General features: G+C 34.9%; 1 protein-coding gene across 2 annotated transcripts in view; it reads left to right on the plus strand.

Annotated features, from left to right (window-relative positions):
• Positions 1–15633, plus strand: part of LOC117342810 (neurogenic locus notch homolog protein 2-like) — a 40450-nt gene that overhangs the window by 8375 nt on the left and 16442 nt on the right. For both annotated transcript variants that reach the window (XM_033905068.1, XM_033905067.1), the window contains exons 2-13: positions 3960–4266; positions 7679–7699; positions 8488–8600; positions 10324–10394; positions 10718–10762; positions 11091–11302; positions 12270–12382; positions 12561–12628; positions 12755–13005; positions 14093–14211; positions 14533–14600; positions 15043–15416. In XM_033905068.1, the coding sequence (XP_033760959.1) occupies positions 3960–4266; positions 7679–7699; positions 8488–8600; positions 10324–10394; positions 10718–10762; positions 11091–11302; positions 12270–12382; positions 12561–12628; positions 12755–13005; positions 14093–14211; positions 14533–14600; positions 15043–15416 (1762 nt within the window). The remainder of the gene's footprint in view (positions 1–3959; positions 4267–7678; positions 7700–8487; positions 8601–10323; positions 10395–10717; positions 10763–11090; positions 11303–12269; positions 12383–12560; positions 12629–12754; positions 13006–14092; positions 14212–14532; positions 14601–15042; positions 15417–15633) is intronic.

Below are 15633 nucleotides of genomic sequence, written 5' to 3' on the forward strand. Positions count from 1 at the left end.
TAATCTTACAAAAGATCCCGTCTAAGAATAAAGTAGAAAGAATGTAATAATTCCCTGTCCACCTCGGGGTCAAGTTATTTCTTCCCAGCAAGACACGCATTTGACCCTCAATTGTTTAAGCAATATCAGAGACGTCAAATAACCCTTACCGCTAAGAAACTGGCTCAAAACACTAGTAAAATATTTCCCTTAAGCTTCAAACTCAAAAGTCAAATTTCATATTTGGGAGTCACAGACACTATTTTGTATCTACTTGAAGCCAAACCGAGTTGTGATATAATTTCCCAAAATTGTCTCGTGTCCATCGCCAGACCGTGAAGAAGGGCGTCAGAGTCTGATGCTTGGGATGGGGATATTATGATTAGTAATTGTGGTCCGGTCACACTTCTTCCGTGAGTAATATATTCATTTTGTCATATACATACAGTAATATTGATGTCAATCCTATGTATGTCACTATGGGAACCATAGTAAATAAATACAGTCCTTGTTGCAATACCTTTCAGAGTGCAATGCGGTTCCATCCATAACACTGTAGGAGCCACCCTTATTAACGCGGAATACAACATGTACTTTTTAATTTCAGTTAATAAAATAGTAGTTTATTGAAATCACATAGTGAAATATTTATCTTATTGTACTTTCATATTGACAACCCCTTTATGACTTTTTACATGTTTATTCACGTTTATGAACATTATGAAGATGTCACATGTCACAAACAGACCAATCATTCTATTAACATCTGCATGGCATTAATACATGCTGGTTCTGTATGTTTCGCGTTTGTTGACGCCTGTCATAAAATATATGCACTGCTAGGCATTGTAAGTTTCTTGTACACAAGACATCTCTCACAAACCATTCGTAGTTATGTATTTCATTCTTCTAGTGTTTAGACATTTCTCAGAAACTACACCGCGGTTTGATATAACAGTGACCACGCGGTGACCGGCGTGCACATGTTTTCCGGAAATTTACGATCGTTTTATGACTATGTATTACATACATGTTTGGTTTCTTACACTGTAGATTCGTGTTCACATGAAACGCGACATGGTCAGGAAGTGCTTTATTGATTAATAGTAAACATACTACTGCAAACACAAAGCGGACCTCGAACCGTGCAATACCGGGTCAGCTACTGGTAAAATCGTCAAAACAAACAAAAACTTAATATAATCGTAGAACTTTTTCTTCTCTATGTACATGATGTACTAGACAATTTGATGTTGTCAATGGAGCGCCCGGTTAAGAGTTCAAATGACCCGGATTCGATTCCAAGGGCCTGTTTGTTTATGCAGACAAACCGGTTCGTCTTTTCTTAAATGTAATGTTTCAGGCATATATCTTGACGGACCTGTAGATATCAATGCAGGCATTGACAGTCTTTGTCAAAGCTCGTCTCAAAACGACAAAAAGCACAAGGTCCGTCCTTATTTCATGAACGAACAACTATAAGCGAAAACGACTGATCGTTGCGTTGTCCATGTTCTGTCATTTATAGCGCTCAGAGATAGAATTTACGAACCAACGACCACGGAATATCATTCTGATAAAATGCTAACTTCCGAACAACTCGGCTTGGCAGAAGTAGAAGTAAAGTATCTGCGTTATAATATCAGACTACAGCTTGAAAAGCTCGGATCCCGGATTCGATCCTGAACAGAAATTCGTCAAAAACTCGTGTATTATCATTGCTGTTGCTGCAACATCTACACCGTATGATTAACGTGATGCTTTCAATGTCTTAATTGTTAATTTTCCATTTCTAGATAGTAACATCCCTGCTTCTTACTAGTGTCGACATGTCCCATTATATGCGATATGGAAGGACTTGTTAGCATTATGATTTCCATGACAGATATTGACTTCTGACGGAAAATTCACAAAATTTCGAGAGATGCAAGTTGTTAGACCATAAACATACTCCATTTCCTTGTGAGATATGACGTCAGATATGTTCAGTGATTGTCGATATACTTAAAGGTTTCATCACATCCTCTCTAGTTCTTACCCTGAGAAAGTAACTTTACTCGGATTGATCTAGATGTGTAAGGCGGGTGTCGTCGATGAAGCAGAAGACGCTTACTCTAACGGAACACTTGGTCCAATTCCTCTTTTCAATGATCCCCATGTTAATCTACATTTTTGTTCGTATTTTGCTATTTCTTTTTTATCGATTATGAGTTGTAATCACGGTTTTGTTTTATGTCTGAATTTTGTCTTTTTAGCGAATACTTGGTGTAAGCAAGAGAGAAAGAAGCTAGAAAACTCTTTTCACAAAATTGAATGCTTGTTGCCTGTTACCTGAATGTAGTTTATAAAAACAAATACCTGACCTCATACGTAATGAACAGAGCCTATGTGTACTGCCCACTCCGCGAGACTTTCTGTTTCGCCGTCCTCTATACGTAATGAACCGAACCTAATATGCACTGACCACTCCGCGGGACTTCCTGACGTAGCCATTAATCTCGCTGACAGCTTACACTTGTAGTGACGTCCTTGAGGTCTGTTTATCATGTCCAGCATTCTGTCCAAACACGTTCTGGACAAGGCAGGAAATGTCGTATCTGGGGATACATGATATTCTTTGATAATTTATATTCGCACTCGATTCGGAGGATAAGATTTGCATAATACTAACTTCATACCGAAGAGAGCTCTTCGTCAATAGAGAAACATGCTACACTTGTCTAATAAGACATTTCGCAAGCTGTCAGAACTAGTTTGCCCAAGAGATAATATTTCTAATATGTCTTGATTTGGGTTGAGCTAAAGCTGGTTAATAAATGTTTTCAAATATAAACTTTCTTAAAATTTTCTTTTATAACAATTGTGTAACAAGCTATATCACCTTTTACTAATAACGCGTGTTGGCCCGGATGGAACTACCCGAGTGGGTTTGAAACCGGAGAACCCAGAGAAAACCCACGTGGTCGGGCAGATCACCCTTACTTTTACACTTCCGATCGAGAAATCGAACCCTTGCTGCCTATAGGGGATAGGCGGGTGTGTTACTACCCGACCACCCATTGTAGTTGATCAAACGGCTGTTACATGCTATGTTCAATACAATGTCTCTGAGTAACAAATGCTATGTATTTCCAAGAAAATATGAAAATGGCAACATTCCTCCTGGAAAGTACCATTCTCAACCCCCATCCCTACAAGGCAATTCCTATATAAATTACCCCTTTTCCACGATTATTTCCCCTTTGTAATTTAAGTAACTCGTCTCGATATGTAATAATTATATTTGAGATCGACATCTTACCGAGAGTATGTATGATGCTTACTTTGAACCATTCCTTAGTATCTGAAGCTGAATCAATGTAGAAATCGCCTTATACCGAAGGTTTCAATCCCCGTTTCCTGCCGGCAGATCAGCAAGGCCAATAATAGAAACTGTTTTCTATGGTCTGTTTCTAACTTCTCAGACTCCTTGCCAAAACTCAAACCAAACTCATGGGTTTCCCATCCAAATGATAACATAACGGCACTGACGGGTACAGTGTAATGACAGAAGAAAAATCATTGGAAAAACATCCATGTTTCTTTGTCTTTTCCTGCAGAAACTGTTGTGATATTTATTCAATTTATCATGAACAAACGAAATACTTAAAAATATTTAATCCGAAGCAGGTATACAAATCACAATGATTGATTTAATTAAATGTATATGGTTCATTTCATATACTGTACACATGATTATTTTTGCGGGGGTTTAATTTCTCGATCTCCATTTGTTTAATACGCGTTGGGCGAGAACGATCCACCTATTTGTAGATTTGTACAAATTGATATCAAGTTAATACGCTTTGGGAAAATTTTCGCGATCAAAAGGTCTCCGCGTAATTCGCGTAAATATCCCCTCGCGTCAATTTCCACGTTTACAGTATATGGTTGCTTTAATGTATATGGTTTGTATTTATATTTACTTTCTTTCTTTACAGTTACAAAGACGTTACCATGACAACGATGGTTATGAAGATGAATTTGGCAATTATCACAGAACAGAGAAACATCGCCACCACCATCACTATAATACCCACAATTCCCTGGGTGCAGGACCGGGACTCGCGGCTGCAAATGAGATGTACAATACCTCAACAAGTAACTCCTCCATAAACAGCAAAAGGAAATTGAAATCCGGTGAAAGACATAAACAGAAGAGACTTGGCTTAGTGCTGCTGTTATTGATAGGAGCGTTACTTATAGCGTTCGGAGTGGGTCTTCTGGTGTATTTTCTTTTGATGGACGGTACGTATTAACATAAATTTGTAATAAAAAGTATCTTTCCCCTTTATGGGGATCGAAAAGGCGACCTCTCGTTCTCAATTGACGGACGCCCTACCAGTAGGCAAAAGGGAAGCTCCCACTAACCTAGTATTAGATAGTAAGGTCATCTTTACTCTCCATCTTTACTCTACTCCTCATCCCCGAAGACAACCTCAATCCAAGCTCTTAAGTTCCAATGTTACAATTGGAGTAGTCATCGGTACCAATAAGTAAATATGAGGAAGTAATGGAAAAAAGTTCCATGTGCTTGACTTGAACTAGCGATCTTATCATCGAGGCAGACGCCTTGCCAATAGGCTAAATCCCCACCAGTCCGAAGTCGTAAGGTTACCTTCTATTATCCACTTTAACATGTAAAGGTACTAAAGAATCATGTCTACCAAGGCTATTGTAACATTCAGCTATTTATTTTTATCTAAAATTGTAAAACTGTATGCAGATGGAGTGTATTTTAAACTGTGTAAATTAGCAGCTTGACAGAGTACTTTATTTTGAAAATAAATTACCGAGACTAGCTTATAAAGTGAAACGGATGTTAATTCCAGCTTGCGAGGTATACAAACCGTTTCTCTCATAGCCGACGTATGAAGACCAGGATATGCTGATTTATATGACATGCATCATGTAAGATATCATTTGACACTGAAATCATCAGAAGACATACTTTGTGTAATTGAGACCTATTTTGGAATAAATCTGGAGAACGTATAGTTATTGTCCATTGAGGGTGGGTATGTATATTTACAAAGAGTTATTTATAGAGAGGTTACCCCGGCTTAAGGTTGTATCCCATGTTAAAGTCATATGTAAGTGAAACAAAGCCCGGAGCCCCGTCTGATGGTGAAAAATTAACGACCCTGGATATACAATGAAAAATGAGAGCTCAAATTTGTTGTGGGCCGGGGGCGGAGGTGTATTGCACGTGCTGTCAGTCGCCACCTTATCATCACACTTGTCTTCTGGACAGTAAGGTTTACTCATCTGTGGACAGTAGTCCAGGGGGCAGATAAAAACCAGATATCGTACACTGTGATAGCTGATTAGTAGAGAAAAATACATATAAAAACTATCTTCTGATCTTTATTTAACCCCTTAAACAAAAATTATGAATAGATGAATGTCTTTACATTAGAAATCAGAATGTCGTGTGACTTCAAAAGAATGCATTTTGATATTTCTCTTTTTGTATTATGGAGAGGAAATATTTTCTGTTGTGTGGTAATTCGTTTTGCAAGGAAATTGTTACATATAATTCATACAAAATACTTGTATATAATTCTATGTAAAAATGAACTATTTCACTAGATAGGGATTTTTTCATGTGTGCAGTTTTCGTCGATGATAAAATGGAAGCAAACCTTCTCGAGGAAACTATGAAAGGGATTAAGCTTATCTCTATTTCTTCATTTTATTTCCATTTTATTTCTAATTTATATTTTCGCGTTTTTTTAAACTCCTCGATAACAACGAAAACTTAACTCTAGAAAATAACATAACTCTGTATAAGGATTTATTAGATGAATATACTGTAAAAGTATAATTTCTGGCGTAAAATTTAATCTCGAATATACATTAAAAACTGATTCATACTACCTACATTGTATAATACCACAGAAAAGACAAATGATGATGTATATGCATGTTCATAAGATGGTATATAAGTTAGTTTTATACTCAGAAATTTCAGGCATAACAGTTTCTCGTATCTTAGATATATGGAGAATATAACATATCAAGTTTATTAACACACCTATCTCAGTATGCCGAAAACAATGACCTCACAACGTGGGTATAATTACAATAAATCACTCTGTGTAATCAAACTATAAACGGTAGAGGTTAGACGCTGGTGTGACAGTTCTAAGTGCAGAAGGACCTCAGGGCTTGACCCTGTCTAGAGGTCACACGAGTTGACAGGACGCTGGCAGCTCTAGGTATGGCTAGTAACACTGATGAATAGTCCTAATTTGATGAGTATGTATCCTCGGAGGAGGATAGAGGTATACACAATCATTACACGAAATATCCACAAAATCTCAGACACAGGGTTGATGACAAGCAGTTTGATATATTGCCTACATTATGTAGCGTTGGCTTAGATATATACGTACTGTAGTATTTATAACAATACTTAAAATGTGTAAAATGAAGTATTAAAAAATCAAAGGCATATACAGTGTATTGTACATGCATAACAATTGCAATAATATCTATATCACAATTGACCTGATATTTAATGTATTATATACACCTACATTACCTGATAAGGGAACCACTCTTAAAGGATTTCTAAACTTCTGTTGGTTTATCGTTTAAAATGAAAATTAGTAACTTTTATTATCCTGACACCCAGAACCGCCGACCCCACTAACTATCTTACAATGTATCCATGTATTATATCATATGTCCTGTACAATTTTGTATGTATGTCATTTCTACACTTTATATGTTTATGAGAATAAATCTTGTCATTGTCATTGTCATACAGTGCAAGTTTGTGTACATCTGTGTCATATCTAAGTAATGTCATGTTATCAAAGTGCTAACACGTTAGTTTACATTATAGTTACTGGTGCTGTCCTCCTCCCTTTCTCTTTACCTTTTTTTCCTCCTTCACATGTATATATTAGAGCGAATTCTATACAAGAAATACTTATATATGATTGTATATGCATGTTTTCTGTGTTCTATCTAATAAGTTCCTCTGTTCATTATCAGAAAATTAGAAAATTAAATAGTACCGATAATAGAAATTCCTCTCACTACAGGAAGAGGAAAGCAATAAGGTTAGGTGAGGCAACCTCGTCAGCCAATACATTATCTAGAATCTACACTGTAGTTGAGAGGGGGGAAACATTATGGCCATTTTTAATGATACATGTAATAGATTAGCTAACACATCTGCTGTGTTGTAAAATTGTCCATGTCATCAGTTGAATCTACATAGCATATATTTAACTCTATCTTATAATAGGTTTGTTAACACTGAGATGAACGTACAGCAAAGCTATTACAGGTTTCTCCTCTTGATAGGTCCAGATAAGGACTGCCTTATTTTTTTCAGAAAAACAGACAAGCCCTAACTCCAGTGATGTCGGGTGAAACATGACAGTGTTAACTGAAATATTTACTTTGATATAAAGTAAATTGAATATATTAGATATATATGATATATGATGATCTAACTTATACATGATATATGTTGATTTAACTGATATATGATATATGTTGATCTAACTGCCTGGAGAAACTAGTGTGTTTGTTCCTCGTAGTCTGAATCTGATCAAAATTCTAAGTAGGAACGAATTCGTTCAAATATACACTTAGATAATATTTACATTTTAAATATGTTTGTCTTTTCTTTCGGTTTTAGCTCCTGGACACGTCAGTTCAAGTAAGTCTCTTAATTTCAATATATACACACATAGTTTTTGACAGACTATCGTTTACTCATAGCCGTGTCGACACTAGATAATTATACTTGTGTAACGTACCTGTGAGATTATGTAAAGTTCTTTTTTTACCTATTAATGCATTTTCTTTGACCTCTAAATTATTCATGCATTTTAGTTATTTCCATATTTTCGTAAAGTTTAAGATTTATAATTGATTTAATATTATACCATGTAAAATGTTCGCGTATAGGTCTTCCGTGGATTTGGTGCTTTCAAATTATTTAGTGGGTACAAACTTTAAAATCCATCTTCTATGCATCCTCTGATGATGTCATGACGAAATTGAAAGGAAACTGTTGTGTAATTTCCATTATTAAAATAACTTAATGTCTTATTTATTTCTTTTGATGATTATTTAGGAGTCAACCAATTCTATAATCCTACTGTTTTCTACTGCTGGTTTCCTTTGCCTTCTATTTTAGGGATGTGTGGCTCAGAAACGTGTAGACAGGAAAACTCGTTCATTCGAAAGAAACAAGTTCCTGATTTATGATTTTTAAAACAGAACCTTTGAACTTCAATGATAAAGATTTGTCTCATGAATCTCAAACTGTATCTATTCATATAAGTATACCTCATGTTGGTTCTGATTAAAGTTGTAGAAACACCATATTTGTTTTTCAAATATATAATCATATATGTATTTTGTATATCTAATGGCAGGAAACTTGCCATTGGTAAGACATACTCAGTTAGTTAAACTGAGTTTTCTCCTTTTTACTGACAGACGCGCATACAGCCAGTGTATCGGTGCCATTACTGAATAAGACATGGAACCCCGAAATGGCCAACATGTCGTCTGCGCACTTCAAACAGATAGCAGACCCGTTCTGCGCAGAGGTAAGTCACAAACAACCCAATGAGGATTATTTTCCTAAATTAACGAGTCGAAATGCGTTATGACTGAGAATTACTAAATCCATCTCAAAGAAGGTATAATTCAATTAAACTGGACATAAAACAATTCAGTTGTGTGCCTGATACTAATTATGTGTCAAATAAAATCAAATAATAATTTGACGGACTGCAGTGTATGGGAAGGTCCATTACCATGACAATGACCGAAGGAGGGAGACTAGGGTAGTTGTGTTATGGTTTCTTTAAAAAAGAAAAAAGAAAGAAAGATGGAAACAACTGATGCCATCCTTTAACAGACACTAGTATTTCACGAACGCTAATAGAAGCCGGAGATGGTCGACTGATCATTTGATGGAGTGATCATATTCTAATGGCCGAATTATGACCGAGCAATGACCACACCAATAACAGTGCCGTAAACGTCTCCACGGAAACAGATCAGTGGGCGAAATGACGCGAAGCATGGCCGACAATTAATTTGTCAGACAGGAATCATACAATAGGGTCGATGATACATTCTTATTGGTTAGACTGGCTTAAATTATTCTGACGTCATAATCGGATGTAAAACATTGCATACTTTTATTATTTGTCATGCAATGCTATTTATAGTAAGTACTAGTGTGTCTAATGCCTTCAGATGAAAACGGAATTATCTATTTCTATAACAAATTAGTGAAGTTGAATTTAAATGCGAGACCGTTCTATTTCTAAACTTTTCGTATACAGTCTCTTGCTATGCAACTTCAGAGATTTTCTTGATTTGCTCCTTCCACTAACCTTCATGAAATTTAATGTCGTTGAATGAGTACAATAAAGGCCAGACTGCATTATTACGTTTTTATGATGATGGCTCCCTAGATACCAATACTTTGTAGTCTTTCTACTCTTCAATTAAGCATTCGGAACCTCTCTATGAACTACGCTATCTATATATTTAGATAACTTACGTCATGGACATGACATCAATGTCATTGTCTTGTTGGCTCGCTTCCATATGGGCCAACAACAGTTGATACAACAATTGTTGCAACCAGATAGGGCATATTTATTTACTCATTTGTTTTGCCCGTCTTGACATGATTATGAATAGTGTCCTATATGTTAGTGCCCCTTATACAAGCACCTTAAAAACGGAATCTACGATTAATTCTTGATCATTAAAGGATAGGCAATTAAATATCATCAGTCTTTGAACGATTTAAATATCATTAATCCTTTTGCTGTTAAGATACGTTTCATATCTTGTCATTTTAAATATCATTGATCTGTTAACAATTAAGATAAGTAGTACTCTTTAAAATGTTTATCATTTCGATATTATTAATCTTTGAACGGTTACGATACCAATTATCTTGTAACAATTTTAGATACCATTAATCTTTAACAGTTAAAATACCATTAATCTTTCAACGGTTAATATACAACTACTCTTTTAATCTGTAATAGTTTTTATACTATTAGCCTCTTAACAGTTTCATCAGGGTATCCAGGTGAGCAGCCACATTCATTCTGGCAAATGCTTTCAGGACTTACACGAATCTATGTTTGTATACCATATATTAGAAATGCTATGGCAAAGTGTATCACTATTAATAAAAAGAAATATTGACATATTGATATCCTCTGTGATTGATTATAAGTATTTAGATATCAACGGCCAAACTAGAATGTTAAAATACTTTAAATATATTTCTCGTTGTAGGTGGATAAATACTACATGAATGCAGGCTTTATCTCTGACAAGTATCGAGCATGCAGTGTCAAAGCTATCAGGTAACCAACACTACTTATTTCAATATCTGGAAAATTTCTTTTGATCTGAGGTCAAAGATATCTGGTTATATAATAACTAAAATAGCTAAAAGGTATCTATGCATTGACCTTATACAACAAGTAACAATAATCAGCACAATTAAGTAATAAGCTAACAGGAATCATTACGTATCGTGTTTCATTGATGCATCTGGATTTCATATCCACAATACGTGCCTTTCAGTCCTTATGTTATCACATATTATTCATCTACTATGCTTTAGGCGTTTTAGAAACAATAAAACATGATAAGGAATTTATTTTTCTTTCCCTTTAATTTGCAGAGTAAACACAAATCCTGTCGCCTGCAAATGCTCAGGTATACTTGGGTAAGTATGGGATGTTTTTTCTTCATTTTGATTACCGCTAATTGATTATAAACTATTTATTATGATTTTTGATGATACAAGAATCAATATGAACAATAGAATTATTATGCGATTTTTCATTATTATTTCATGTTTTCGTTGGTAACCATTAAGCTTTTATAACGTTTCTACTCGAAAATTTGTGCGCCTAGATATACAAAAAAAATGTACCAAATGGAACGTTTGAGATCTTAAACATAAAAGAATGAGAAAATGAACATTACTCTTCTGCCATTGACTTCTAGTATTGAACAAATCATCACAATTTGTCATTTTTCTTTTCTTTTAGAACAAAAAGCGGGAAAACTGTGATAGTAGATTTCGACCTGTCTTTCGCCGGTGCCGTCACGGAAGGGGAGATAATGCGAACATTACGTGAAAGAACGAAGAAGATATTTAAGGACGGTTTCCATGTGATGTTAATAAAAGACTTCATTGTAGACATCACAAATATGAAGGTTCCTGTCCCACCGACACCTATTCCGGATTATGGAGTCATAGGTAAGAATTTATTTTCAAGAGAAGAAGCTTCATGTTGATTTTTGTATAAAGGGTGATTAGAGAACATGCAGGATATTTAAGGACGGCTTCCATGTGATGTTCATAAAAGAATAGGTAAGAATTTATTTTCAAGAGAAGAAGCTCGGGTAATGCTAATTGACCAGTCAACAAAGCGGAACTGCCTTTTGGATTATAGTATAATGCTTTAGTAACATTTTCATTAGTAATTTAAAACTAATATACAACAACAATATGCTTAAGTGATAAATTGCAAAACACTGTTTAACTGTTTATCTGCTGAAAATAAACGTACATGTATATACTCTTGTTACTAAATGGTCACATATTATCAACCCCTTATTGGTCTTTGTATTTATATATATACATGTATTTACTTATATCATTTTATTATTACATGTATGTGCTTACGCAATGTTAAGTTGTATTGCCATTATGCCATCAATATGCATAGTATTGTTTCCAACTTCCAGTAGCACGCCTGTATGAACGAGAAAGTGTGCATTATAAAGGGCAGCTAAGCAAATTTTGTTGTTATGTTTTGGTAATATTGTTTTATTTTGAACTCTTTTATCTCTGTGTTTAGATTAAGGCGATCATTCTGCTCTCGCTGTTTTACCATTATCGACATAGCATAACAATAAATATAGCCATTGTGGGGAAACCAGTACCGTTTCACAAGCTGGTTTTGTGGCGGAGTTTGGCAACCCCCACACAGGCTTTTGTGGTAATTGACTACCATTGTCATTTTGAGATGTTTATTTTTAGACGTTTTTTAATGATTGTGTTATGCTATGTTAATTTTGTATTGTTAAATTGTAACATGTTTAGAATTTATATTAAATGTCACCATATGCCATGTATGGTGGCCATTTTCAATATATACATTCTCTTTGTTGTCTGTGACAGGACCCATCATGCATAAACAATACTATATGTTTGTGTTTAGATGCGGTGATGATCAACCTGACTGTCCGCGTGTACAACCTGACATGGACTGATGATCTCGCCTTTAATTTTTCTAACGAGTACCTCCGTCATTCCCTTCCTTTCTGTGAAGATGTAAGTTCTCAATTTCCTCAAGACAAAACATTCTGTGAAAATATGTTATTTTCTATGATAGTAGTTTTCTCGCTAATTTTCTTCTGATGTTGTTTCTTATTTTAAATTTTCTTACGATAATATTTGAAGGCGTGAATTTTATATAATATTTTTGATTCGTGTTTATTTACATTTATAGATAGCGAATATTTTCCGTTCAAGCCTACTTAGCAGCCGATATTATAACTGTGAGGTACAGGGATTCGGGTAAGTGTCATTTTAATCATTTTAAAATGACATTCTTTTGGCATTTATTGCATGTTTGTTCATTTCCTGTTGGACATATTGATTGAACTAAAGATTAATTAATATTTGATTAATGATATATTTCAGAAATAATCCCGTTACTGTAAACACCCACGTAACATTCAAGGGTAAACGGTATCCACTAATGCAGAACCATGTGATTCAAGTGATCAAGGATAAATCCAAAAAGATCCGAGTGAACGACATTGAATTAAGAATGATCGGGACACTTTTAATTGAGCCTTTCGACGGCGGGAGCGTTGACGTAATCGACGTAGGGATCGATCTAGGACCTGCTTCTACAACTACCATAAAACCCACGCCAAGTACCCCTGCTCGTAAGTAACTGAGCGAAGATGTCTCCATTTTTATCAATGGCAACTTTGGAGTAGTTTAAGTTTGACATTATCTTACACGTCCGGACTATCAGGTTTAATTTTTATTTTATACCTGTATGTCTATATTTTATTCAAATTTTACGTTCACTTTACAGGTTTCAAAACAGAAATATGGGTTTCCTTGCATGGCGGTTTCCCTGCATGTTTGAAATATATCTTTATTTGATAAAATAGAATTCAAGACATTCGACACATTCAATAAACTATCGTTTATATCATAACCTAGCAAATAACTATGCTTTATGCTGCCTGTTTAATTTTTCTTTACATTCATGCTATTTCAGTATGTTATATTTGCAGCATAACCAAATTTCTCTTGTGGTGTCATTAATTCAATTTAATATAATGAAGAGCCGTCTTCACATGTGCACTATTTATTGTGATGTCACTGAATGATCGCGACAACTTATTTGTATTAAAACAGTGGATGGAACACCAAATATGCAATACAGATGGATTTAAAATAAGCTAGGGCTATATAAAGATTATCCATTATTTGTAGATATAAATTGCATATTCGTACATTTCAACAGATTTTATTTACATATGTCAACACCGAACGATCCTCTTCCTATCTTTCTCGTATTTTTTGCGGGACCTGAAATTCAAAACAACCTGCTTCAGTAATGTATAAGTAACTGTTTTTTATCCTAGTCCAATTTTGCCACTTGCCATTTGCCACACGAAAGATTTATAGGTATTAAGGAAGTATTTAATTAGGAACGTTTTCTTTATCTTATTCTGCAGCTTTCTTCTTTTGCATTACAAGCACAAAAATCACACATCCTCCTTCTCATCGTCCACAAATCAATTTAACATTTATATAAGACATATAAGACAACATGTATCACAGCAAGAATTACCACACATAAGATCATCATCAACCCTTTCATCATCATCATCATCATCATCATCATCATGACATGATTACACATAATTTTCATATATCATAATATCATCATTTGTCGCTCTTTATACAATCGTCGTGAATTTATTTTTAACAACTTATCTAATTCTCTATTTACAGCTGATCAGACCATGATAGCAGAGCTGACTGTATATCTATACAATCTCACATATAGCAACGACCTCAAGGATATCAACGCAGCTCGAGCATCCTCACTGGCACGCGCCTTCTGTAAAAATGTAGGTCATTGAATCAATTGTGTTACCGGATCTTTTAGTGCAAGTGCGTTCGTTCCGTTAAATGTTAATAAATCTGTAGATAGAACGTTTGCTCGTGAATTCTTTAACAAGATAGGCTACGCAATCTGGATTAACATAAATTATCTACGAATACATGAACAGTTATCATGACATGGAAACGGTTTAAACTTTTCTCAACTTGCAGCATAACGTCAATATTGATCGAACTCGAATAATTCTAACTGAGTTGATATTCAAAATAAACCTTATGTACGATCACTTTAATATAATGTTAAATAATTTTTAATCCTTTTATTCCAGTTAGAAACATTTTATGTACAAAGCGACTTAAAAGATTCCTTTAAGATGTGCACAATGACAGGATTCCTGTAAGTAAATTGAATTTGTAATTAAATATTTTTGTTGACAGAATAACAAATAAAAAAAGTAAATAAATAAATAAATAAATAAAGCAAATGGATCAAATGATATTAAGTAATGAATGTCGAATCAAGTTCTGAGACGTCTTTGTAAAGACGACCTTGGTTTATTGGTTTATAGTAAAGAGAAGGAGCCAAATGGAAGTACTTACAAAACTTGAAATATAAAGAATGTTTTGATTATAGGGGGGAAAGGGGAAACTAACGTTCCTATATTCATATTTTTTTCATTTTGATTCAATTGTTGCCGCATTTGATTAGACGTAAACATAATGCCATTAGATAAACGTATGTCAGTTGTAGGCCACCTGAATGAAATGCCACTAAATACAATTGGGTATATTATAGGCCACTGAAAGCAATGCCAATGATGCAATCTTGGTTGTTTCAGTCCACCAGATAAGGGGAAAAGCTACAGTAAGGGCCAGTTTTCTCTGATGTTTAAACACCCTTGGGGATTCAGCGTCGACCATTTTATATCACTGATCAAAAAGAACGCCCCAGAGTTCATAGTAAACGACAGAGACACGGATATAGACAAGCTCAAAACTTACCTCGTCGGCGACCTTCTCGTCATATTAGAGGGCATAGAGGTCAAGATAGTTTGGCGAACAGAGGCTACAATTATGCCCACTAAGGGCGCCCAGTCCACATTGACAACATCAATGCAGATAGATACCATGACGAAGACAGTCTACGTCAGTGAGACTCCAATGCTGACCCTGCCTGGCAGCTCTGGGACATCCACGGTCTATGTTGTGTATGGTATGTCATCTTCACAATTGCACTTCTCTCTTATGAAAATGTTGGATAACCATGATACATTTTTGTTGAATTGTTTGCATGAATGTTAAGAGAAATGATACAAATTACCGCATTTATTCATTGAAACTATATGGCAAACCACAGAAAAAAAAGTTGTATTATCAAAAAAAAAAAATCATTTAATTGGAAAAAACACTAATGAAGAAGGTTGTATTGC

The sequence above is a fragment of the Pecten maximus genome, chromosome 14 (genome assembly GCF_902652985.1).
Source record: "Pecten maximus chromosome 14, xPecMax1.1, whole genome shotgun sequence".
Taxonomy (NCBI): Eukaryota; Metazoa; Mollusca; class Bivalvia; order Pectinida; family Pectinidae; genus Pecten; species Pecten maximus.